The 27,779-nt window shown below is 42.3% G+C and overlaps 2 protein-coding genes across 2 annotated transcripts; one reads left to right on the top strand and one right to left on the bottom strand.

The window, feature by feature from the left end:
• Positions 1–1,424: 1,424 nt before the first annotated feature.
• Positions 1,425–10,844, bottom strand: zgc:113363 (uncharacterized protein LOC791449 homolog). The gene is made up of 5 exons (XM_038722705.1): positions 10,730–10,844; positions 7,473–7,600; positions 5,761–5,889; positions 5,436–5,663; positions 1,425–2,338 (listed from the first exon to the last, which is right to left on the bottom strand). The coding sequence occupies exons 2-5, from the start codon at positions 7,597–7,599 to the stop codon at positions 2,064–2,066; spliced, it is 759 nt and encodes a 252-aa protein (XP_038578633.1). The 5' UTR covers position 7,600; positions 10,730–10,844; the 3' UTR covers positions 1,425–2,063.
• A 2,901-nt stretch (positions 10,845–13,745) lies between these two features.
• On the top strand, positions 13,746–27,395 carry cxxc1a (CXXC finger protein 1a). Its single transcript, XM_038722653.1, has 14 exons — positions 13,746–13,879; positions 15,197–15,375; positions 15,461–15,561; positions 17,707–17,855; positions 18,142–18,297; positions 19,979–20,164; positions 20,245–20,346; positions 21,884–22,101; positions 23,464–23,671; positions 23,776–23,886; positions 24,508–24,557; positions 24,649–24,745; positions 25,536–25,688; positions 25,783–27,395. The coding sequence occupies exons 1-14, from the start codon at positions 13,877–13,879 to the stop codon at positions 25,927–25,929; spliced, it is 1,860 nt and encodes a 619-aa protein (XP_038578581.1). The 5' UTR covers positions 13,746–13,876; the 3' UTR covers positions 25,930–27,395.
• The last annotated feature ends 384 nt before the right edge of the window (positions 27,396–27,779 follow it).

The following is a 27,779-nucleotide window of genomic DNA, read 5'->3' on the forward strand; positions in this document are numbered from 1 at the left end:
CTCTAAGGTGTGAGTCCTAAAACTCTCCCAGTGCATGCTGGGATAGATTCCCAACAGCATGTGTACTGTAGGAAAGAGAGGGATGGGTTTAAATTAGTGATTAAATTAGTAAAAAGAAATTAAAAATTTGAAAATACTTCCTTAGCAGAAAGTTTATATTTCTCAAGGTGAGTGACAGGTGAGGTTTTATTATAATATTTTATAATAATAAAATATTATTATATAATAATTTTATTTTCAGTTAAAATCTTAAAACAAAACTCACAATAACGATGCTCATCAATAAAACTGACAACAACAAAGTCATAAATAAAATTCCTTAATTTACAAATATACAGTATTTATTAATAGGGTAATTTGATACGTTTGCTCCTTCATCAATAAAATCATAATAACAATAACTTCTCTCAGTCCACAAAAAAAGCCACATGTTCCAGTGACAGGTGAGTGACAGGTGAGTGACAGGTGAGTGACAGGTGAGTGCGGGTGTCCAGCAGGGGGCGTGTCTCTGCCTGATGGTGCAGCACACTGTTGTCTGTGTCAGAAGGACTTGAGGTGATTTCAAACTGCTGCAGTCTGACCACCAGGTGGCAGTAACCAATCAGACTGCAGCAGGTACACACCTGACCTCTCCTCTGTCTGAGCATGCCCACATCTTCACACCAGCTCGCAGTGCTGGAGAAAGTATTCAGATCCTTTACTGCAGAAAAAGTACAAATACCACACTGTGAAGATAAACTGTTGTGATTTTATAAATTCTTCTTCCTCCTCGTTAATGTAAAGCAGGATGTTGCTGCTGCAGCTCCTTCTGAACTGTTTAGATTCAGACTGCAGCTGATGATTCATTTCATTCTGGATCAATCTGCGGATTATTTCCTCCATTGATCCCCTGACCGACTTCACAACCAACAGTCAAAAGCTCAATGCTACTAACAACCATGTCAGGTATTAGAACAAGTACATGAGAAAAAACACATGTAGTATAATCAGTCACATCTAGTCCTCTAGGCAGCACTCGTGTTCCTGGCTGTTGTTTAGAGGAACGTCTGAATGAAAGAAACAACGTGTTCTTCCTGTTTTTTATCTGATGGCCCCTCCGAGGGCCCCGACCCTCAGCTTTAAAACGTCATCCCAAGCTCTTTGAACTGTTTGGGATCAGTGTGTGTGTGTGTGTGTGTCGCTTTGATCGTCCCGGGGTCAGAGGTCAGGTGGCGTTGTCATTTCAGTCGTTTCCTGCTTCCTGTTTGGACGTCCTGGCACGCCGCTCCAACAAACACACACTTCCTGCCCCGCCCCGCCTCGCCAGCCTCCTGAGCTGTCAATCACGGAAACACAGAGACGAGCTGGACGAGTCCGATCGCTTCTGCTGCAGAACAACAGGAACATCCGTCCTCTCAGTCAGAGACATCAGACACCACATGTTGTACTTTTCACTGCATTTATTCAGATAACTTGAGTATGAACACAAAATATAATCAACTAATTACGTAGTGTCATTAAACGAGCTCCGCCTTCAGCAGCTGCAACATTAATGCGATGAACTCATGCAGGGACGGCCAGTATTCATGAGACATTTAAAACACGTCTTTCAGTACAAAACAGGATGTTGTCATTTGTATTTGATAGGGTCTACGTGATGACATCAATAAAATTGATTAATTGGTCTCTTATTTTAAAATACATTTTGATGTATTTTCGCCCGTCCCTGATTGCATCAATAATCCATTAATCTGACACTTGATCAGAACAGATCAACATGTTTAATGTCTCTCTGCTCTGGCTGATGTTTGATACAGATGGCTGCAGGTGAACTTGAACTCTCCTTCTCACTCGTCTGGTTAGCAGCGATCTCAACTCAGAACCTTACATCATTTGTTCATTCGATCCAGAAGACGGAAAAAACAAAACCAATAAAAGAAAAACGATTTAAACTTTCAAAAATGGAGAATAACGTGATGTTTGTCCACGACGTCTCCGGGCCAAACACAACAGAGTTATGAAGACAGACAGGTGTGAGGAACCTGCTCTGACATCATCTTGTAGTCCCTTTCTGATTGGCTGCTCTATGTGGGGAAGCAGATGGAGCAGCACTCCAGACAGATCTCCAAGCAGTCCGACGAGCCGCAACAATCCTCCATTATCCCACAATCCAACACGGCCTGACACGCCTCCTCTGTGCAGGCCGCCTCCCCTGCCGCCTCCACGCAGCAGCAACAGCCAGTGGCAGCGTCGCAACACCCGGCCCCGCCCACTCCGCACGCCAGACACTCTCCCAGAGCCGAACACATGGACAGCATCTCGCAGAACAGACAGGCCAGGAGACAGTGAACACAACAGTCTGTAGAGAGACAATCAGAACAGACAGGTCAGGGGACAGTGAACGCAACAGTCTGTAGAGAGACAATCAGAACAGACAGGTCAGGGGACAGTGAACGCAACAGTCTGCAGAGAGACAATCAGAACAGACAGGTCAGGGGACAGTGAAGGCAACAGTCTGCAGAGAGACAATCAGAACAGACAGGTCAGGGGACAGTGAACGCAACAGTCTGTAGAGAGACAATCAGAACAGACAGGTCAGGGGACAGTGAACGCAACAGTCTGTAGAGAGACAATCAGAACAGACAGGTCAGGGGACAGTGAACGCAACAGTCTGTAGAGAGACAATCAGAACAGACAGGTCAGGGGACAGTGAACGCAACAGTCTGTAGAGAGACAATCAGAACAGACAGGTCAGGGGACAGTGAACGCAACAGTCTGCAGAGAGACAATCAGAACAGACAGGTCAGGGGACAGTGAAGGCAACAGTCTGTAGAGAGACAATCAGAACAGACAGGTCAGGGGACAGTGAACGCAACAGTCTGCAGAGAGACAATCAGAACAGACAGGTCAGGGGACAGTGAAGGCAACAGTCTGCAGAGAGACAATCAGAGAACAGACAGGTCAGGGGACAGTGAACGCAACAGTCTGCAGAGAGACAATCAGAGAACAGACAGGTCAGGGGACAGTGAACGCAACAGTCTGCAGAGAGACAATCAGAACAGACAGGTCAGGGGACAGTGAACGCAACAGTCTGCAGTGAGACAATCAGAACAGACAGGTCAGGGGACAGTGAACGCAACAGTCTGTAGAGAGACAATCAGAACAGACAGGTCAGGGGACAGTGAAGGCAACAGTCTGTAGAGAGACAATCAGAACAGACAGGTCAGGGGACAGTGAACGCAACAGTCTGTAGAGAGACAATCAGAACAGACAGGTCAAACAATTATGAAGATATTGTAATTCTTGAAATTTCACACTTTTTTAATATAATGACTTGTCTCTAAATATTTATTTACTTTTCAAGGAAAAAAACAATTTTATTCTCAAAATATTTCAACTTTATCTTGAACGTTTTCTGTAAATATAAATTTCCTTTATGTTTGAAATAAGACTAATAAACACTAATAAAATGTGTATCTACTAAAGTTGAAGTCTCTTTAGTTCCTACTTCGTCCTAGTACATAACGAACACATCAGCTGTAAACGATGTTGAGCTGTCGGGTTTCGGAGTCATCACGGTGTCAGCCTGCTGTGGGTCAGGGAGGGTGTCGGTTGGTACAGGCCGGACCAACTGATGCTGGGAGGGGCTATAAATGTGTGCCTGTTCAGCAGAGATAAGCAGGCCGCCATGCTGAAGGTGTTCGGCTGATAAACACTGAGATGGGAGTGTGTTCGGTTTTTTGCTTCCTGTCAGACTGAAATACTGCCTGCCTGTCTGTCTGCTACATGTTCCATTACTGTTAATGCTCCACAACAGAGACGTGGTTTATTCACATTTGGAGACAGGAGGACATCACGCTGATGCAGCTTTTCATAAACTGTGGACACTTATTGTTTTGTTAGCGAGCTAGTTAGCTCAGATAGCTTTCGTGACCATCACTGTGTCCCACATAGATTCTGAGAAATGAGAAAATGAGCTGGAAATAATAAAAGTATTTAAATCAAAATACCAAGCAGCAGAGAGACTCTGACAAACTCTCTCAAAATACATCTCTGTCACAAATGTTTGTAGAGACTTTAAAAACTGTCCTGTAGAGCATCATCCGGTCCAACGCTTGTTCTTATAAGCCGTCAACCATTACAACGAGCAAACACTTGTTCTTATCCATCCATGGGCTTGGTAATCCATCCAGGAAACACTGTTATTTCAGCCCGTTCTCATCTCAGGGCGTCATATACCGACAATTTGAGAAAGAGTGACATAGCGTAGGTATTTGACGCTCGTCCCGTACAGACCGGAAGTGCTAGCTAGCTAGCGGTAGTGGTAGAGGAAGCCTCTACCTTTACCACAACCATCAGAAATGTTAGTACCTAAACCTAAGTCACTGAATGTATCCATGTCGACTGGCTAAGCCTCAGCCTCCCTTGTGTTGCTGCAACGTAGGAAACGGGGGCGTTTCATATGGACGCTGAAGGGTACCTTTAGCATAAAATCCTTACGCTTTGTCACGCTGTCTGAAAGCGTCAGTTATGACGCATTGAGATGAGAATGTGTTCAAAAATTAATATAAGCAATAATTCAATGTTTTATTAACTTATTAATTTAATGCCGACTATACAAACAACTCTTAAGGTTTTTGTGTATGAAATCGCAGGCATCCTTGTTGACTCTCCAATCACAAGCTGTGTTATTAGGTGGTGGACTGTCCACAAAGCACTGCACAAAATTGTTTATCCCTCATTCATAAATGTGATCTATGCTGTGTCACTTCAGTGTTGCAGTCGATATCGAAACACGACATCGACTGCAACACTGAAGTGACGTTCAGAGACTGAATGTGTCAAGACAGTTAAACGAGTTCATCTAAATCATATGAATTATATCTACACTATCTCTTTGGTGTTATTGGACAGTCAGGCAGTAGTTCAACATCTACGGTACAGGAAGTGTCGAGGCCAACAAGCTCTATAAGCGAGTCGAGTCGAGTCAGGTCAGGTCGAGTACACGGGTTTCTATGAATGTATACATCTATGGTAAGCCTAGAGGGGCAAACATGTATCAGTCAGTCACAACCTGCACTGCAGGACTGAATGAGTTTGTAACACTGTTTGAGGCTTTAATGTTTCCATGTATATGTCTTTTAGGTCGGTGGCTTATAAAGCTGAGTAGGAGGGAGAAGGTGAGTGACTTTGTCATAACGGACTTTAGAACGCAAGGATATGACTATTTCCTGGGGGCCATTTTTACTACTGTATATTTTCACTGAACTTATTGTGACCTTCCAAACCACTTCCACAGAGCATTAAATCAGCCTTTACGCTGACGACATACTTTTATATCTTTATTCATATCTGATCTCAGTCCAGCTCCACAGAGGATGAAATCTTTACTTTTCCTCTAGCGCCACCTTCAGGACAAACTTTACATTTTCAGAGATCAAACATGATTGGCTCACCATCTCCAGCAACCTCCTTAATGTGGGCGGCGTCTGTCTTGATGGAGCCGTGGCTTTTAGAGGAGGAGAGACGCTTCTGATTGGTGCTGTGTCGATGATGATGATGATGATGAGGAAGGCTGCAGCTTTTTCTGTTACAGGTGGATGACCGAGAAGGAGGAGGAGAGGTGACGGAGGAAGATGGAGGAGTACAGACGGGAGGAGGAGACACTGATGAGCTGTCCACACCTGAGAGACATGCAGATGACATCAGAGATGGCATCAGACTGAGACATGTCAGATTCAGGTACATGAAGTTAGATTAAATCCGGTGTTCAGCAGTTACCTTTCTGTTTTCGGAGTGCGGAAGCCGGCTGTGTGGGCAGGAGGCGAGAGATGTCATTGGTGTAGGTTAAAGAGTCATCACTGATGTCACCATCTTCTGCCCTATCAGAGAGAGGCGGAGGAGCTTCCTCTGCGGGAAGATGTAAACCTTAGAAAAATGCAGCCATCTTGGAATCCACACATTATTACAAGGGGGGGGGGGGGCAGTTTGGGTATAAAATTACCCGGATCTTCCACATAGTTTCCACATTATGCGACGCCACAGGAGCGAGTGCAGTAGAGGCTTCTGCCAGCTTACTCCCCGTTTAGCCCTCCATTAATAAATAATGAGGTTGATAAAATAATAATCGTGCGGTTCTCATTAAATGTTATCGGACCAAATGAATCAAGTTCTGCTAGTGAAACAAGTCATTTTGCGGAGGTTTTGATGAAAAAAAAAGGATCCAACGTTTTACAGCCGTCTTCATAAAGTAAGTTTATGGGTATTTTGGAGCCCAACCCTACAAAATAGCTTCAAAGCACGGCCCACTTCCTGGTTTGGAGTACCCAGCAAACTGAACCCTCACAGGTGACCTCAAGTGAGCGTCAAGGCCCACAAGGTCAGCCAGGTAAGGTTATACGGGATCTGAACATTAGTCGTCTCTCACCATTACACACTGACGTTTCATATTTCACTATACAGTTCATTATTATAAAAGTAAGTAAGAGTTGAGTTTGGTCATTTATGTCTTTATATGTTGCAGATGTGATTTGTTTTGTGTTTTCATGGTTAACGGTGAGGGAGTTATTTTGGACCCCGTGGTTCCTGCAGTCTGCTTCTTGTTCTCAGAGACACCAGTCGGGTTTCATCTGAATTATTTTAACTGAATCTCTGAACGGGACCTGCTGCCTGTCTCAATCGAACTGCCTCTGTGGGAACACGAGCTCATTGGTTGTGGGCTTAAGTTTCAAGAACCGGAACCGGAAAACTGAACCAGCTGCAGTCAGGAGGTTTGGTGCGAGGGAGGAAGAAGCTCCAACATGATGAAGCGTTTCCTTCAACACGGCGTGAATCTGAAGGAACGCTTCGCCGTGTTCAATGTGTCGCGCTCTCCCAGATCCAGCTAACGCTAACAGCAGCAACGCCTCAGGTACAGAACACAGGTGAGCTGACGTTCACCTTTTATACTGAAGGGAAACCAACGCTGCTGTTAAACCATAACATGAGAAGAAGTACGCAGCGAGGTGACTCAAAGATCTCTATTAAAATGGTGAAAACACGTTTCTGTTAGTTTCATGTGTTAATGTTAAAGCAGATGAACTGCAGAGAATGAACCGGTAAAGAAACAGATACTTGATTCTGAGGTTTTCAGGGTTTCTGGTGTTAACTGACTCCCCCCACTGATCTGAACCATGACCAAGATCTTTCCTGAACGCTAACCAAGAAGAATTTAGCCAAACCCTAAAAATGAGGCAAAGTCTCTGTTGTGTCGATGTGTTGTGAGGATTTGTGTTGTGGGTTGGGAGGAAGTCGGGCCTGTAAGTCTCAGCTCAGGGTAACGTCCTGAAACAGGAAGTCGTCTGTCTTCCGCTGGTGCAGACAGGACGTGGATCCAGATGTGGACACCGGTCGTGACGTCAGAGACGGTTTAACTGTTCTCAGGTCAGTTTAACAGTTTATATAATGTCACAAAGACAAATGATAAAAATCACACAGGTGGCTTTCTGTCTCACCTGCGTTGTGATGTGGGAGCTTCCCATTGGCTGTCGGCTGGCTCGAGATGCATTCTGATTGGATTGGGATCTTATTGGCTCCGCTCTCAGTGATGTCAGAGCCGCTGCAGTGTGATGTCACATCCATCCTGCCAATGTAACGATGAATGTTGCTCAGACTCAAACAACAACAGAGATGATGACAATAATAATAAGTTAACTATAAACATCATCCATTCATGAAACACAGCTCAAAGAGAGCCAACAGGTGAAATATACATCTATCATTAGTGTCAACGATTAATCTGTGACGTCATCTTGCTGACATAACGGCAGTTTATTTAAATTTAAGTGTCAAAATCTATTTGTCTCTATGGCGACGCAATAAAAACAATAACCATAAATATCATAATATAATTTCAAAATAACAAACGTTCAATAAATGTTTGATTTGATTAATTTGAATCACGAATGAATCAGCACTTAATTTTGCTATTACGATATTTATTTTGTTGAGGAAAAGTGGATGGAATAAAGATTTTACTTAATGTTCCTCGTGCATATTTGTGGAGAACAGGTTTTGTGAGCCACTGTTTGACATCATGTGTTTGTTCTGACCAGAAAGAAAAGTTTTAAACCTGAATTTTCACCCTTTTTTATAATCAGCCTTTAAACCTGAAAGAAATAAAGATTTGACTGATAATTATTGAAATCTAATGATATGAAATGTTTTATCGCGATAACAGTTTTGACCGTAGCACCCATCCATATTTGTATCTAATTAATTAATTGGTTTTATTATGTCATTTTTATTTCTGAAATTGTTTTACTACCAGCGGTGGAATGTAACTAAGTACTTTTACTCAACTCCTGTCAGGGATCGAGTTATAATCTGAGCTTCATGGGGGTCTCGAAATAGCCTACTAACATACGTTACCGGCTGAGAGAAATAAATAAGGCTCAGATTAGGGGTGTGACGGCACACTTGGGTCACAAGAGCAAGACAAGATGATATTTTAACAGTATTTTCAAGACTTTGAGCATTTAACACTTACTGCACCAAAATATGGTGGAAATGTCTTTATTTATATGAAGGGAAGCAAAATGAATCAGCAGCTTGTTGTTTTATCTGAAGTTACTTTTTTGGACAGTGCACGTTTGCTTCTTCTATATTTCAGTTGCACTGCATGTGTTTCATTTGTTATTTAACATTTCTTGTTGCTGTTGTTCAGAACATTTTTAACAAAAGCTTTGAAAAAGTGATGAAGACATTCTGACTCTGTCCTGTCCCCAGCGTCCCCGGTGTAAATGACGCCTATCTGTCAATATTTCTATTATATAAAATAAATAAATGTCCTGCTGCACCCAGGCTGCGACACTGAAGAGCTTTCTGCACACGGCTGTCTGGAAGGCGCCCGAGCTTCTTCTTCTCCCTCGTCTGTCTCGCAGACAAAGATTAGCAGGTGAGCGTCACGCAGCGCCAGCGTCACGTCGAGGTGCTGCTACTGCGTACCGGCGCGTACCGGTACGCACCGGTACGCACCGGTGCGCACCGGTGCGCACCGGCCCACTTCAAGCTCTGAAGCTCAATCTGTTCCATCAACACTGGACAAAACAAGTTAACTTAAACCTGTTTATCTATTTGATGTAAATATTACTAATTACAATAAAAACACATTATTTGTGATTCAAAATAATGTTTGTTGGTAAAAGAATCAGTGACCCCCACAGATGCTGATTTTACTGCTTCCACGGGAGCTCAGACCTCCTGATGGGAGCTTAAGTACAAATTCGAGGTATTTGTATTTTGCTTGAGTATTTCCATGTTATGCAGCTTTCTACTTCTTCTACTCCACATCTCAGAGGTAACAGGGTACTTTTTACTGCACTACAGCTTTAGTTACTTTACAGATTGCCCTTCCTGCCATTCGTATCGTCACAAAGCTACAAACACACGACGGTCTCACAGAATATGATGCGTTGCTGTTGATTAAACGAGCCAACGGGACCTGAGCTCACGAGCCCTGACGATGCACAATGTTTGGTTCACGAGGACAAGACCAGAAGATATTGTAACACTATTTTGCAGAAATATTTAATGCTGAAATATGTGAGTGGAGATCTGAGCCAAAGCATTGAACAGTTAATTTCCTGCAATCTGGAGACATTTTCTGCACCATATATATAATATAACAGGTTATAATGCAGTAATCAGCAGCTTGTTTAAATTATACCTATACAACAAAATATAAAGGAGCTCAAATGAGCTCAAGCTCAAACATGTGCAGCAGTAAAATGTAACATCCTCGTTATTGCAGCAGGAATATTAATCCAGAAACATCCGATATAACAGAGAAACACTGACAGGGACATTTTACTTTCATACTGTAAGTACACGTTGCTGATAATACGTACTTTTACTTCAATAAAGTATCTCAAGTACTGTACTTAAGTACAAATCAGAGGTATTTGTACTTTACTTGAGTATTTCCTTTTCATGCCACTCCATCTCCATCGTCCAGATTTCTTTACACACAAAACTCATGAAGAGTTTATAAAATATGATGTTTGGTTGTAAATTAAACTCCAACAGTTTCTACAGGCGGCTGACAGGATCAGTCCATTAATCAATAAGTCAACTGACAGAAAATTGACAACTTTTTGATCATAAAGTCATTTTGCATGTATAAAAAATGTCACGCTTCACAAACATGAAGATTTGCTGCTTTTCGTGTTAATTATTTAAATATTTTTAATGTATTGTTTAATCATTTTGAGGTTTGGACCGCAGAAAATAATCAGCAGATTATTTCTGTAATGAAAATAATCTGAAAATCTTTCAGTCTGAAACAAATGAGTTCAAAATGAGCTCATCAACTTCAAGAACAGTAAAATCCTGCTTTCACTTTAATGCATGAAGAATAAAAATCTCATGATATGATATCTAACAGTAACAAGACATTTTTCTGCATTGAGTACTTTTAATACTTCAAGTACATTTTTATGATTATGTTTCACTCTAAGTTACATTTTCAAAGCAGGACTTTTACTCATCAAAGAGTATTTTTACAGTGAGGTATTAGTACTTTTACTGAGGTGAAGGATCTGAATACTTCGCCCATCACTGATGAAAGCTGCTGTGAAAAGAAAGTTAGTTTGGAAGCTGATCAATACTTAGAGACAAAGAAGTGATGCAAAGGTTTCTGTCTCCTGCTCTGATATTATCATCTATATTCCACAGATAATGTTTAAAGCTGGAACACAGAGCGTTTCCTCACCTGCTGCTGCTTTCTGTCGCTTCTAAACTTTCCTCCTCTCGCGTCTCTCAGCAAAACAGGTCGCCGTCGCGTCGGGAGCGCGCGCATGCGCGTGACTGCCTCCTCCCCCTCCGCTTCCTTTGAGGTGCGACACACACAGAAATAAAATCACCTAACAGAAAATAAAGAGTCATTTTAACAATACCAGGAACATTTTGCACATTAAAAGAAAAAACATTTATTATTTTAATTATTCACATGTGCATAAAAGGGGGTGGAGTCAGCTAAAATGCACTAATGGGTTACTTTTAAGGTTTATTAAAATTATTTATTATTCTTTTAATTATATATCTTTTAAGACCTTGTAGTTTTTATTTGCTGTCTTTCTTACTCTTGTCTGTATCGATGTTAAAACACAGTGAATTGCTTCCATGTATGAATGTTGTGCAGTTTAAATAAACTTGCTTTGCGGTAAAAGTACTTTATTGTCAAATACATGTAGCGAAATTCTTAAATATTTCTATGTATAAAAAACGTGTTTTGGAAAGATGGGAGTTTGGGTATCAGCAGGTTCCCTCAGCTGTTCAGGTTAGATGTTAAAGGAAAACAACACTTTTAGCTGAAATCATTTTCAAGTATAGACACTATTGGGGTAAACAAGGAAGAACTGAAACAAAATTTAAATCCTCTTAACCTGAAATAGAAAGTAAGATAAATATAGTTAAGTTGTTTTAACTCTGAATGAATAAAATGCAGGAATGTGTTTTATCCAGTTTGTTGTTAAATTTGTAACAATCTTTATCACGTGTCTTTATTACTCCCACACAAAAAGCTGCTTCAATGGTCGAGCACAGCCTGTAGTTGTTCATTATATTCAGATCAAATCTGATGTTTATTTATAAATGTTGCTCATGGATCGTGGTTACAAATAATGATGCCTGTGCGGCGTGCAGCCCTGCAGCCTATCAGCTGGTTTATTTGCCTGATCTTAGCAGGTCGGTGGAAACACACACAACAGTGGGCTGAAGGAACCTTTTAGTTCCTTGAAAAGAGATCCGGGGACTAAAAAGTATCTGATCAAGTAAAATATTTTTTTGTTTTAACTCAAAGTATGAAGTTATAAAAAGTTCAATCAACAAAAATAAACAACATGGAACACAGAAGTTATATCAACTTTATGAACTTTGATTTGATACAAAGGAAATCTTCAAGTTGGGTTAACTTGAATTTCCAAGTTAAACTACTTTGAAATATGTAGTGTGGGTATAGAGACCTATAAAACTGTCGTGGCCCATTTTAGTCTCCTGCTTTAGGTAAAATAGCAAGTCTTGTACAAGCCCTGTTGTGCAGATCAATTAGGCTTCATTTTTCATCATAATTTTAACCTGTCTTTATGCCAGCATAGAGTCCCAAACTTATGGAAACAATCTACAATTATATAATGTACTTTTTACTACATTTATCTGACAGCTTTAGTCAAGGGCGTCACTTTGTGTTGAAAGGTGGCTGCGACAAAGAGGCTCAGATGAGGGTTGTAAAGAGACACTCACGATGCGATTTTAGGTTCACCAGAACGAGACAAAAGATCCTTTAACAGTGTTTTAAAGATATCCTCAATGCCAGATATAAGAGCGGGGGGGCTGGGGGGGGCATCCCCCACAAAATTTAGATCTTTAAACACTTAATTTTCTCCATTCTGGTGAAAGTTTCTGCACCAATTTATGGTGGAAACATTTTTATTTATGTAAAAGGAAACAAAATTCACATGGCACTTGACATTTCAAAGTAAATAAATATAACAGAATCTAAGTGAGTGCAGCTCTCAGATCAGTTTGTCCTGCAGATCAACTTTTCTCCTGTAACATCGTCCCTGCTGAGGCAGGATTTAGTCTTCCCTCCTCTTTGGTCATGTTCACAGGGAGAGAACACAAAACTGTGTCAACAAGTTATTAAAGTTACTGACTGCTGCACGTTTTTGAATCATTTTATAATCAGCAGCTTGTTTTTTTTAGCTTAAGTTACTTTTTTTTGGACAATGCAGAATTTGTTTCTTCTATATTTTAATTGCATTGAGTGTTTTCTTCATGTGCAGCTTTCTAAAAGCATTTCCATCTGTTATTTAACTGCAAGTTATGTTTTAGAATGTTTTTAAACAAATTATGCTTTAAAACAGTGGTGGGGACACGTCCCCAACGTCCCCAGTGTAAATGACACTGGCTTTAGTCACTTTGCAGGTTCAGATATTTAACAAGATGCTGGAAACTGTGAGAAAGTAGTTAAAGCTGCTCCTCCGTCAGTGACATCCATCCATCGTCAACCGCTTATCCTGCGTACAGGGTCGCGGCCGTCTGTGACTCCCATAATATGATCTTTATACTACTCTCCGCCCAACATGTACTACTTTTTTAATACTTTGAGTACACTTTTCTGTTTTGTACTAAAATCTTGAACATACGAGTTCAACAGAGTTTTTGTAAAGAGCAGTGCCGATTTAGTGTTTCAGTGCTGCTGTCTGCTGGACCCACAAAGAACTGCAGCTCTGTACTGTGGACGGGGGCTGAAACATGAATTCTCTCTGATTTGAAAAAGTAAAAAAACATTTTGAAGGGGAGAACTGATTAATGTTAGTGATTTAATACAAATATGTTACAGAGCTCTGGACCGCACAGTGTTGGACCTACCTGTCTATTATTATTATTATTATTATTATTAATATTGGGCCACATTTCCTGCATCTTAATAAATCTTAATGCAATAACCCGTTGCCATGGTTTCTATTTTATTCTGTTCTTATTTTATATAGTTATTTATTTTTGGAGTTTCTCTGATTATCTGTACTGCTGATAAAACACCGACTTTCCCCTCTGAGGGATCAATAAAGGATTATCTTATCTTCAATGAGTCTTTGCGGTTACTGATCTGACCCAGAGGTCAGTGTGCAGGTGAGTCTCCGTCCTGCAGGTGTCGCTGCTGAAGCTGCTCCCTCTCACCGCTTTTCTCCGCACAGAAGAAGAAGAAGAAGAAGAAGCCTGAGGAGGAGGGGGAGGAGCAGAAACAAAGAGACTTGTGCAGATTTTCTTAAAAATGAAAAATGAGTGAAATGCAGACGGAGTTCCGATGAGGGTTTAACCGGAGGACTAATTCTTGTGAAACCCGAGCAGCTTCATCATGGTGAGTCTTCCTCAGACAGACAGGCGTGCAGACAGACAGACAGATGTTCGGGTGATGGAGAGAATAACGGAGCAGCTGGACTCACCGTTCAATAACCTGCAGCATCACAAAAAACACACATGAGCTAGAATGTGCAGAAAAGTGAACGGAGTTTGGTTCCACGGTGGGAAAAACGACCAGCGTGCATGAAAACAACTGCATGAATAAAACATCTGTAAAGTGAATTCATCGTTTAATAAATACACAATCTGAAACAGGGCTTTGAGCCGTCTGCAGAATCTAGTCCAGGTTTGATAAGGACAGGTTTTTTTTAATGTAGACCTGGTCTGATGTGGTCTGGATGGATGAAAGAAACTGTGAAATAGCCCTTTTTTCTTTGCCCATAAGCAGATCCAGACCAGGGTGTCCATCAAACCCACATCTGGCATGTTTTTAACGGACATCTTCTTGATGGACTCTGCAGAGTCAGTTTATTCACTTTAAAATCCACCAGCAAACATTTTAATGATTATAATAATTAATGGTTCCAGAATCTCACATGTGAATCTATTTTACAGACCAAACAACTAATTGATTAATTGACAAAATAATTGGCAGATTCATTGATAATAAAATAAAAAGAGTTTCAGTCCCATGTTAGTCCAGTCCAGTACATGTTTTCTATGTAGACCTGGTCTGGATGGAGGAAAGAGACATTTACATTTTTTAGTTTTTTTAGTTTTCTGAAGTAAGTTCAAGGTTTAAGAGAAGATAAGATGTTACTGTATTGATCCCTCATAGAAGAATTGGCACCGCAGCGCAGGGGAACTTAGTCCAGAGAGTAAAATAAAAACTAAAAGTAGAGTTAAAATCTGATTCAAATATATAAGATATATACACTGTATACAACCCAAATAGAATATGGTATCCTTGTGTATATCTGTTTAAAAAAGAGTTGTGCTGTCAGTGAAAAAAGAGAGAGTCATTTTTAAAAAGCAAGTCTGGAGTCTCACAGTTTTTCCATCCATTTTTTATTCTGTCTTCACGACGAGTTTAAATGCTTTAAATATCTGACTTTAATGTCATCACGGTAATCCAGCCATCTGTTCGCCTGGACCTGGTCTGATGTGGTCTAGTTCCTGCGTTTTAATGTTTTGTCAGGAACCTTTTTCACACTTTAAAGAGGTGTAACAGCAGAGAATCGTCTAAAAGGTGCAACTTTAATTTTAACGTGTGAATCAGCAGCCAAACTCAGCTTTGACCTGCAGCTGTTGTAACGAGATGCCGCTGCTTCTCCTGTTTGTTTGTTTGTTTGTTTGTTTGTTTGTTGTGTCTCAGTCTGAGGAGGCTGCAGGAGCAGAGCGAGGCCCAGAGGAGGAGGGAGGAGCAGAGGGAGGTGATGGAGGCAAAGAGGGAGGTGGGGGAGAAGGAGAAGGAGGAGGAGAGGTGGTCAAGGGAACCCCCAAAGGTCCAGTGTACTGTATCTGCAGGAGACCAGACATCAACTGTTTCATGATGTAATAAACCTCATATATCTTCCATAAATAATAGATTCTATGGAGAAATATGACGTCAGCACTAACCTGTCTGTCTGTCTCTCAGAGGGTGTGACAGCTGCACTGAGTGGTTTCATGGAAACTGTGTTGGAGTTTCAGAAAAAGCAGCTAAAGCCATCAGAGTCTGGTACTGTCCGTCCTGCAGAGGTCAGTGTCTTATAATATCTAAAATAGTGTTAACACAGGAAAAATATTAAGTATGCAGTGGTGTGAAAAAGTGTTTGCCCCCTTCCCGATTTCTTATTTTTTTTGCATGTTTGTCAAATTGAAATGTTTCAGATCATAAAACAAATTGAAATATTAGACAAAGATAACACAAGTAAACACAAAATGCAGTTCAAATGAAGGTTTTTATTATTAAAGGGAAAAAAATCCAAGCCTACATGACCCTGTTAAAACTGTGGAAAGCTGAATTCAGTTCTTCTAGCCACACCCAGGCCTGATTACTGCCACACCTGTTCTCCATCAAGTAATCACATTTCTTCATTTAGCTGACGCTCTTATCCAAAGCGACTTACATTTATGTCAGAGGTCACACGCCTCTGGAGCAACTAGGGGTTAAGTGTCTTGCTCAGGGACACATTGGTGGATGTGTTGAACCCGGGTCTCTCACACCAAAGGCAGGCATCTTATGCTTTTATCTTGTATTGTTTTTGTATTATTGTCTTTATACTTGTTAAAGCACTTTGTTACTTGTTTTTGAAAAGTGCTCTACAAATAAAGATTATTATTATTATTATTATTATCGATTGCACCATCACCACTCACACCACTTAAATAGGACCTACCTGACAAAGTGAAGTAGACCAAAAGATCCTTAAAGCTAGACATCATGCTGCAATCCAAAGAAATTATGGAACAAATGAAAAACAGATTACCTGAGATTTATCAGTCTGGAAAAGGTTATAAAGCCATTTCTAAAGCTTTGGGACTCCAGCGAACCACAGCAAGAGAGAAAACATGGAACAGTGGTGGACCTTCCCAGGAGTGGCCGGCCGACCAAGATTACCCCAAGAGCAAAGCGACGACTCATCCAAGAGGTCACAAAAACACATTAACAGCATCCAAAGAACTGCAGGCTTCACCTGCCTCAGTTAAGGTTTTAACTGCATGAACACTGGTTCATGCAAAAATGACCTGCATGGCAGAGTTCCAAGAAGAAAACCACTGCTGAGCCAAAAGAACATAAAGGCTCGTCTAAGTTTTGCCAGGAAACATCTTGATGATCTCTAAGACTTTTGACAAAAGCTGAACTTTTTGGAAGGTGTGTGTCCCATTACATCTGGCGTAAAAGTAACACAGGATTTCAGAAATGGAACATCATACCAACAGTAAAATATGGTGGTGGTAGTGTGATGGTCTGGGGCTGTTTGGTGCTTCACTGGAAGACTTACTGTGGTCAATGGAACCATGAATTCTGCTGTCTAGCAAAACATCCTGAAGGAGAATGTCCAGCCATCTGTTTGTGACGTCAGGCTGAAGTGCACTTCGGTTCTGCAGCAGGACAATGATCCAAAACACACCAGCAGGTCCACCTCTGAATGGCTGAAGAAAAACAAAATGAAGACTTTGGAGTGGCCTAGTCAAAGACTGGACCTGAATCCGACTGAGATGTTGTGGCATGACCTTAAAAAAGTGGTTAAGGCGCAAACTCTCCAATGTGGCTGAATTACAACAATTCTGCAAAGAAGAGTGGACCAGACTCCCTTCACAGCGCTGTAAAAGACTCACTGCCAGTTATCATAAATGCTTGTTTGCAGATGTTGCTGCTAAGGTTGGCCCAACCAGTTATTAGGTTTAGGGGGCCCTTTTTCACACAGGGCCATGTAAGTTTGGATTTTTTGCCCCTTAATAATAAAAACCTTCTTTTAAAAAATGCATTTTGTGTTTACTTGTGTCATCTTTGTCTAATATTTCAAGTTGTTTGATGATATGAAACATTTAAGTGTGACAGACATGCAAAAGAAATAAGAAATCATGAAGGGGGCAAACACTTATTCACACTACTGTAACTCAGTCATGTTTTATATTTTTCTGTGTTGCAACAATCCCCTGATACTCTCGTCCTAGCAGCAACAACAAGGTGCAGCTCTTGAGTTTGAGGGTTTTTTTCTGCGACTAATCAAATAATGAAAAATTGGTCAACTAAGACTCTTTCATTGGTTAAGTCGACTATAAGGAGGTGGCCCTCATAGGGACTTACAGAACATTTGTGCTAGCCGTCTGTTAGCTGTGTTTTGTGCTATTAGCCATCTGTTAGCAGCTAGCTGTGTGTTGTTGTGTCCTCTGCAGACAAAGACCCATCTCTGGAGATTAAATTCCGTCCTAAGAAGACCAAGGAGAAAGAGGAGAAAGAGTCTGAGCCTGAGAGGGAGGACAAACCTGATGGAGATGGAAGCTCCACCCTCCAGCCCAAGATTGACAAGAGGCGGGGCTCTCAGGTAACCAGGCTACTGGACTGACTTATTGTAGATTTTAGCCGACATTTCAGCTGCTTTCATTTGTTACTCTTGAAAATACACTTCACTTCCTTTTAAGTGCTTCAGTTTAAACAGCAGCTCTCACCCAGTATTTCATATGTGAATGTTTGAAAACATGTTAAGCCAATGAGAGTGTTTACACATGTTCATACACTTGGGCACACTTCTCTCTTCTCTGCAGTATTTCTGTGGAATACTTTGTCCGATATTTTGTATATTTGTAGAATATTTTGTGTTTCTGTTTCAGATCAAGCGTTCGGCCAGGATGTGTGGGGAGTGCGACGCCTGTCTGAGGACGGAGGACTGCGCTCAGTGTGACTTCTGTAAGGACATGAAGAAGTTCGGAGGTCCAAACAAAATTCGCCAGAAGTGTCGACTGAGGCAGTGTGAGGTCCGAGCCCGGGTGAGTCCCTGTTACAGGTTTTAGATAGATCCTAGAAACTTCAGACGCTGTAATCAGTATGAACGATAAAAGGCGGGAAAATACTTGAATGGACAACGGTTGTTATATTGTTGAGTTTCCATCATACTGTAGTGCAGCGTTTCAGGAGAGACCACTTTTTGATGGTCTTGTCTCGGACTCGAACCGCATTTGTACTCAGTCTTGTCTCGGTCTCTGACATTGAGGACTCGGGATTTTATTTCAAGACCAGTCGAGACCATAACTTTGGGAATATCAATAAATTGCTTTTGCATCTTCTGATTTATTTGTGAACATCCTAACTTTGATTGGATTTAAAACGTGTTGCTTAAAATGCAACCAATAACCATAATTGAAATGTGTTGTTACCGGGTATCAACAGAATATCCGCATTCAGGTCTCTCTCAGACGTCACTGTAGTTATGCTGAGGCTGAATATATCACTGATCACAGGTGGTGTGATGTGGAACAGTAAACAACCTGTTAGTATTTTGTTCTCAGCGATGACTTGCTTTTCTTTCTGCTGTCTTTACTGAAAAGACACCAGTCACCTCGACACAGTTTTGGTCAACTTTTCTTAAAGCTGGACAGTTTATATTAAAACAATAGGGGGAACCTGTAAGACACTGATCAGTGGTTCAGTTGTCACTTAATGCAGTGAAATACAACTGTTCTGCCACAAAGTCGACTTTTATGTTTTCTTACGATGTTCAGTTTTAGTTGACGCTGCCACAGAGGAGTTAGCATCTTCACAGAGTTGGTGGTAACTAAAATCACATTATAAGGGGAGTCACACCCAGACTTTCCAGTGATCGTGCTAGTAGTGACTGTAGCGAGGCGATGTTATACTGCATCACAGCACATTATATGCACACAGATGGCACAGACAGTACAGTACCTGATTCACCACGAGGAAATGAAACTGGAAAACATTATAAAACCTGCAGCTGTGAGAAGCAGAGACGATGGTAACGCGCTGTACCAGTCCAGCAGAGAGCAGCGCGGAGAAATAGTACAAAACACGTCCTGGCTCCACACAGAGCTCGTTAGACGAGTCAAAGCGAGAGGGACCGGGGGTCGTGGCGAGGCGTGGAGAGCGAGCCCTACGCAGTATGAAGTTTCCAGGGCAACCAGCTTGTGGGTCTGGTGGGCGGGGCTTTGCGGTGATATGAGCAGGAGAGAGAGACAGGGAAGGTTTTGCATTGTTTAGCTGTTACTGCCTGCAACTTTAATAGATAATTAGAATAGTTATATTTATAATTCTCACAGCTGAATTTGCATCATTTTTTGACTCAAACGTTGCTTCATCATGCTGTGTGATACTTCAGAGCCCAAACAAAGGAAAGTGCAGATGAACATTTAACAGACACAAAACAAGAGCAAACTGCATTCAGCTGCAAAACCCAACCGCTGTGTTCGCTCTGTAATATTATTAGTGCAGTATCTTTGTGAATCGGACCTTTAGACTCGGGAGAGAGCAGCTAATGTGCAATTCATGGACCTGTCAGCGGCCGCAATCCATTCTTTGTGAATTTGAGTGTCTAATGTTATAGTATATATATACATTAATATCATAATAATTAGCTAACATATGAATTGATGACTCATTATTGTTGCTAAATATGACCTAATGATAATAATGATATTATTGATCTCTGAGCAGAAGATGCTTCGGGTCAAAGACGAGGAGATGAGTCGGAGTGGTGGCAGAGGGCGGAGCTTTTCAGTGAAAGGGGCGGGGCATCAGACAGAGGAGGAAGAGGAGGAGGAGGAGGAGCAAGAAGGCGTGTTCAGTGAGAGCGAGCTGGAGCTGTACGAGCAGTACAAAGCAGCTGGATACAGAGACCTGGTCAGTATGTGTGAGTGTTTCTGACCAATCAGCTGTCAGAATAGGCACTTCCTGTGGTGTGACGTGTATTCCGGTTGCAGGTCTGGCACAGCGAGGATGAGGACGCTCAGTCGGACTCTCTGAGGAAGAAGGCGGTGAAGGTGAAACACGTCAAGAGACGGGAGAAGAAGACGGAGAAGAAGGTGAGGATAATTGCAGGAGGGCTGAGTGCAGACTGAAGAAAACTAAATTTAATTTCTGTTTTCTTTTTCAAAGTTCTAGAAAAGCTCTTTGCTGAGCAGCTCCTTCAAGTTGTTGGAGGGAATAATATTTTTGATAAAACCAATCTGGCTTTTCCCACAAACACTGACAAATGACCTGCAGGCTGACGAGGGGGGAACAACATCATAATTCTGCTAGATGTAAGCGCTTTGATCATTGCATCCTCATCGACAGACTAAATAGATGCGTTGGTATCTCAGGGAAAGCGTGGTTTGGTTCATATTTGTCAAACATATGCTTTTTTGTCTCCATGGGTAACTATGTCTTCATCCGCTGTTACTGTATGGGGTGCCTCAGGGGTCAATCCTCGGGCATATTCTTTTCTATTTTTAAATGCTTCCCTTTAGAGCGGCAATGATTAATCAATTAGTTGCCAACTATAAAATGAATCAACTATTTTGATAATCGATTAATCATTGGAGTAGCTTAGAAAAAAAAAAAGGTACAACTTCCTAAATGAAGCTGAGTATTTTCTGGTTTCTTTGCTCCTCTATGACAGCGAATTGAATATATTTGGGTAGTGGACAAAACAAGACATTTGAGGACATCCTGTTGGGCTTTAGGAAGCACTTATCAACACTTTTCCACTATTTTCTGACATTGTATAGACCAAAGGACTAAACGATCAATCGAGAAAATAATTGATGGATTAATAGACAATTTAAAACAATTGTTAGTTGCAGCCCTGCTTCCCTTGAGCCAGATAATCACTTTGGTTAAATATCCAATCATTGTTATGCAGACGACACTCACCTTGATGTTTCACTAAAACCAGATGATTTCAGAAACCTAGAGATTCTATAAAGGAAACGTATCATTCATACCTTCATTTTGTCCCGTCTCAGCATCTGCAATGCCGTTTTCATTTGCCCCTGGCTGCTAGGCTTTAAACTAGGACTGGTCGTAGATTATACATCGGTCCTATTTCAGTCTGACTGCATTGGCTGCCAGTGAAGTTCAGGATCACTTATAAGTAGCTACATGGTTTAGCTGCCTACATTTCCCAGCTACTAAGCCCTTACACTACCGAGCAGTATCTTAGGTCTTCCAACCTGAACCTGTTGGCAATACTTTGTGCCAAAAGTGAAACCAAAATTGACCAAAAGTTCTTCTTCTGTCCTAGCACCCAGACTCTGGAACGATCTCCCCCCTCTCATTAGATCAGCTAAGTCTGTTGACGGTTAACTTATAAATTAACTTATAACTTCTTTAAGTTAGCTTTTCTATAAATCGCATGGTGTGCTCTGGGTGATGTCCGGTTGCTGAATACTCATGGAGGTGGTCGTATGTGAGTTGCGTTTGTATACTGTGTATATGAATTATAAATGTTTTTCTCTTGAATGAGCTTTGGGTTTGCATGTTTATGTGTGACGTTAATGTAAAACGCTTTGTAACCTGTGTTAAAAAAGGTGCTATATAAATAAAGTTTTACTTACTTACACCCGTCCTCCGCTTTAGAAATCCGTCTCTGCTCCTAAAGAGGAGGTGAAGCCTCGTCGCCACAAAGTGAAGCAGCGTCACAGGGAACGCGTGCGTCACAGCGAGCGAGGCGGAGAGGGCGGGGCCAAGGAGGTAGGCGGGGCTTTGAGGCAGTGTCTGGGTCCAGGATGTGTCCAACCGGCAAGGATCAACTCCAAATACTGTTCAGAGGACTGTGGCATGAAGCTCGCCGCCAAGTGAGTCTGATCCCACAGTATAAGTACCCGTGAAAAACACACCTGAACATCCACACTGAGTCCACAACAGAGTCCACAACAGAGCCCATAACAGACTTCACAAGTCCACAACAGAGTCCACAACAGAGCCCATAACAGACTTAACAAGTCCACAACAGAGTCCACAACAGAGTCCATAAGAGACTCCACAAGTCCACAACAGAGTCCACAACAGAGTCCATAAGAGACTCCACAACAGAGTCCACAACAGAGCCCACAACAGAGCCCATAACAGACTCCACAAGTCCACAACAGAGTCCACAACAGAGTCCACAACAGAGTCCACAACAGAGCCCATAACAGACTCCACAAGTCCACAACAGAGTCCACAACAGAGCTCATAACAGACTCCACAAGTCCACAACAGAGTCCACAACAGAGTCCACAGCAGAGCATAAGAGACTCCACAAGTCCACAACAGAGTCCACAACAGAGTCCACAACAGAGCCCACAACAGAGCTCATAACAGACTCCACAAGTCCACAACAGAGTCCACAACAGAGCCCATAACAGACTCCACAAGTCCACAACAGAGTCCACAACAGAGCTCATAACAGACTCCACAAGTCCACAACAGAGTCCACAACAGAGCATAAGAGACTCCACAAGTCCACAACAGAGTCCACAACAGAGCTCATAACAGACTCCACAAGTCCACAACAGAGTCCACAACAGAGCATAAGAGACTCCACAAGTCCACAACAGAGTCCACAACAGAGTCCACAACAGAGTCCACAGCAGAGCATAAGAGACTCCACAAGTCCACAACAGAGTCCACAACAGAGCCCACAACAGAGCCCATAACAGACTCCAAAAGTCCACAACAGAGTCCACAACAGAGTCCACAGCAGAGTCCACAGCAGAGCTCACAACAGACTCCACAAGTCCACAACGGAGTTCACAACAGAGTCCACAAACAAGTCCACTACAGAGTCCATATGTACAGCCAAGAAGGGAGGGTGTGTCTTTGAAGATTCTGAGTAATCCGGGTCATAGTTATCCAAGGAGGGTTAAAGTCAATGGCTGCAGGTTAAAGATACCTGACAGGGTGCGTATGTTCACACCAACCCACAGACCAATTGCTGAATTTGACAAATAGGCATGCGTTGAATTAGAATGGCTTGCGCCACCTTGAATTGTCCAAACATCATTTACTAATGTATGTGTGATCACATATTGATGTCAGACTAGAGCTATTGGTCCACAGCGTCGACACAAATGTAGTTTAAAATCAGAAAGGATGAAAGTTGTCTCCTCTGCGCTGTCTTTAAAACAGACTGATGGTGACTTCTGGATCGATGTCTCTGTGTCTTTGTCCTTCAGTCGTATCTATGAGATCCTTCCTCAGAGGATCCAGCAATGGCAGCAGAGTCCTTGTGTGGCCGAGGAGATGGGACGGAGACAGCTGGAGCGAATCAGGAAGGAGCAGCAGGCGGCGAGGCTCCGCCTCACACTGATGGAGAAACGTTTCCACGAGCTCGAAGGCATCATCGCCAACGCTAAACAGCAGCAGGTCCAACAGCACGAGGAGGTACGAGACGGAAGGACACATAGCTTTCAGTTTCATCTGTTCATTTTTTCTCTAATCTGTCTGTCTCACTGTCTCTTTGTCTTTTTGTCTTTCTGTCTCTAAAGGTGACTGAAGGTGACGGCGATGACACAGACCTTCAGATATTCTGTGTTTCCTGCAGTCACCCAGTCAACCCGAAGGTGGCGCTGAGACACATGGAGAGATGCTACGCTAAGGTCAGTTTACAGAGTCAGGACACACAGAGTGTCGAGCAGCCATTATTGATCGTTGATGTAGATGTTATGTTTAGTGTTGTTACATCATCACACAGTTATTCTGCTTTATTTTTGGCTCCAAAATTCTGTTTAATTGTGTTAAATAGTTTAATATTCAGTGACTCGGTTATTGTTTAGGACCACAACAGAAGAGGTCCGAGAATAGAGCCTTGGGGAACTCCTCATGTCAGATGTGTCATTAAACAAAGTCGTCATTCAGACAGGATTCAAAGCAGTTCAGCGACGTGCCAGAGAGTCCAAACCAGTTCTCCGTTCAGTGTTAGTAAAATGTTTTGGTCGGCCGTGTCCGATGCAGCGCAGAGATCACGTCTCGTTCCAGTAAACCAAGATGAGACGGCCAAATTGCCAAACTGGAGGCTTTAAAACGTAGTCGACAAACCAGCAGGGGACGTCACGGCGGCTACGCTCACTTCTTTTATACCATTTGTGGTCCTCAGTGGGAATCAGCAGGTTTTCCAGTCAACAGCTGACAGTGTCACAAAGATTCAGGTCTGATTGTTTTTTAAATAGTGAAATGATCAACTAATCCCAGACGTCTCTCTCTCTCTTTGTGTTCAACAGTATGAGAGTCAGACGTCGTTTGGTTCCATGTACCCAACACGTATAGAGGGGTAAGACGCCAGCCTGTCTCTCTGTCTGTCCTTTAAGAGGCGCCCTCAGAGCTGGACCTGTCTGTCTCTCATGTGTCTGTCTGTGTTTCAGAGCGACCCGGTTGTTCTGTGATGTGTATAACCCTCAGAGTAAGACGTACTGTAAGCGGCTGCAGGTTCTGTGTCCTGAACACTCCAGAGACCCGAAGGTTCGTCTGATTTTATACCAAAAACATCTGATCAGATTATCTGCAGCTTGTATTTATTAAAGTCCAGAGTCTGGATCCCGGAACAGCTGCCAGAGGGCCCCAATGTGTCATCAGTAAGACAGGAGACATAAAATATAACTGTCTCCCCCTCTGTCTCTTTCTCCCCCTCTGTCTCTTTCTCCCCCTCTGTCTCCCTCTCTCTGTCTCCCTCTCTCTGTCTCTTTCTCCCCCTCTGTCTCCCCCTTTCTGTCTCCCTCTCTCTGTCTCTTTCTCCCCCTCTGTCTCTTTCTCCCCCTCTGTCTCCCCCTTTCTGTCTCCCTCTCTCTGTCTCCCCCTCTGTCTCTGTCTCCCCCTCTGTCTCCCTCTCTCTGTCTCCACCTCTGTCTCTGTCTCCCCCTCTGTCTCCCTCTCTCTTTCTCCCCCTCTGTCTCTTTCTCCCCCTCTGTCTCCCCCTCTGTCTCTGTCTCCCCCTCTGTCTCCCTCTCTCTTTCTCCCCCTCTGTCTCTGTCTCCCCTCTGTCTCCCTCTCTCTGTCCCCCTTTCTGTCTCCCTCTCTCTGTCTCCCTCTCTCTGTCTCCCCCTTTCTGTCTCCCTCTCTCTGTCTCCCCCTCTGTCTCCCTCTCTCTGTCTCCACCTCTGTCTCTGTCTCCCCCTCTGTCTCTGTCTCCCCCTTTTTGTCTCCCCCTCTGTCTCTGTCTCCCCCTTTCTGTCTCCCTCTCCCTGTCTCCCCCTCTCTCTTCCTGTCTCCCCCTCTCTCTTCCTCTCTCTTCCTCTCTCTGTCTCCCCCTCAGGTCCCGGCAGACGAGGTGTGTGGTTGTCCTCTGGTGAAAGACGTCTTCGAGCCGACAGGAGAGTTCTGCCGAGTGTCTAAGAGGAAGTGTAACAAACATTACTGCTGGGAGAAGCTTCGCCGCGCCGAGGTCGACCTGGAGAGAGTCCGCGTGGTAAAAACTTTATTAACAGCAGCTTTCATTAACATCAGCAGTGAGTCCAGGAGGTGATCCTGTCTGTCTCCCTGTCTGTCTCTCTGTCTCTCAGTGGTATAAGCTGGATGAGCTGTTTGAGCAGGAGAGGAATCTGAGGACGGCGATGACGAATCGAGCCGGTTTATTGGCTCTGATGCTGCACCAGACCATCCAGCACGACCCAATCACAACCGACCTGCGCTCTGCCAAGGACAGGTAGACGGACAGGTAGACGGACAGGTAGACGGATCCATTAAACGTATATTTCTTTTCAGTATGAGATCCCAAACCAACAGAATGCATTGTGGGAAGCAGAGGCAGCGAACACAGAGGAACAAACATGGACGCCGTGATGCTGAGAACTGGTCCTTGTATTCATGAGACAAAACTGTTGTGATGAGCTAATTTTGTTGTAATTATGAGATGAAGTCACCTGTTTTCATGCTCGTTAATTATGTCACTCTGCCTGCAGCTCATTGGTCAGTCAGGATCTGTAAACCTGCAGACTTCAGACGTAATCAAAGTATTTATATCGAACAGTATTAACTGTTTTATTCTGTTTTTATACCGTAATACTGTTTTATTTCTAAAGCACTACATTACCCATAATTCCACCAAAACCACTACAGCCTGTCAACAGAAGTGTTACATATTTTATAAAAACAGATAAGGCGTCATGAAATAAATAAATAAAGAATAAAAGCAGACAAAATATGTCACATGATGCAATAAATGTTTAAAACTCATTATTATATGTGAGATTATAAAATCTTTTCACTCATCGCAAGTGATTTTTTTAATTTCATTCCAGATAAACACAGAGATTCCCAATCTCACATATTAATCATAAAACAAGACGAGGAAACGCACAATAAAATAAGAAAATAAAAACATAAACACCGTTAAATTTCATTTAATAGCCGGGGCTTTTATTTGCTTCAGTAACTGGACTCATTTTGGATGTGGCTTTAATTCCTTTCACACTAAACAAAGATGGGAAATAAGCTGATATCAAACTGTTTAAGTATGAATATTACTTTTTAGATCGGATAACATCTCAACTACAAATCATTCATTGGATCTAGCGCTGAGAGCGGCCGGTAAATCTGAATGAATCAGACTTTGGTGCTCGTTGTTTCATAAAATTAACTGAATCATGGAGAATCTAACGATGTGCAGCACGTCCATACTGACTTTTTCTCTTTGTGTGTGCGATCTAAGCAGCTCGAGCAGGCGACCCGGCGGCATTTCAGAGGTTTGATACATCCAGAAATCTTTACAAAAACCAAAGTCCTTATAGGCAGGTCCATCCCCTCGGCAGCCATCTTGGTAAGGCCTCAGGTATCTGGGACTACCAGGATCAGGGGTCTCATTTATAAACGGTGCGTACGTACAAAACAGGGCTGGAAACTTCCAAAGCAAAGGTTGTGATCTGTAAAAAACAAACTTTAGGGGTGAATGTGCGTCCTGTAAGTAAACTCTGAACCACATAAAGAGGAGAGAAGAGAAACAGCGACTCACATGGCAGAAGGATGAAACGCTCTGAAATGAGCTAGAATATTCTACTACTGTGTAAAATAAATACAAATATTACAGTATTACAGGCTTAAAGCCTTTCTGAATAAACAAACAGCCGTTTGTGGGAAAAAAAAAACACAATTTAAGATCATTTGCAGCCACAAAAAGATCCAGATTTAGGATAATAAACACAAACGGAGATTCTGTTTTTGCAAAAGAGCCTCAAATATGTTGGACCGTTAAGTCAGGAATCATATTAATTAATACTTTCATGCAGCAATTTATTCTCATAAAGACGGTGAACAGGAGACAAATTTAAATTGATGCCGTTTTAAATGTGTCAGTTGAGCAAATAGAGAGCAGAGTTTCATGTATTGTTCTCAGGTGTTTGTTGACTTATGGTATGTGAGCTAAACGCTGAGCGCCAGCGTGTGGATGTGATGGCGTTACGGAAAATAAAACACTATTACATTATTAAAGAAATATTTCAGTTTATGTCACATAAAACAAGTCCTATTTCTTTAAGTCATCAGCACCTCGTTCAGCGAGCCG

The sequence above is a fragment of the Micropterus salmoides genome, unplaced genomic scaffold, assembly GCF_014851395.1.
Source record: "Micropterus salmoides isolate LMB-PRFRI ecotype aquatic unplaced genomic scaffold, ASM1485139v1 Ms_hic_scaffold_16, whole genome shotgun sequence".
Taxonomy (NCBI): domain Eukaryota; kingdom Metazoa; phylum Chordata; class Actinopteri; order Centrarchiformes; family Centrarchidae; genus Micropterus; species Micropterus salmoides.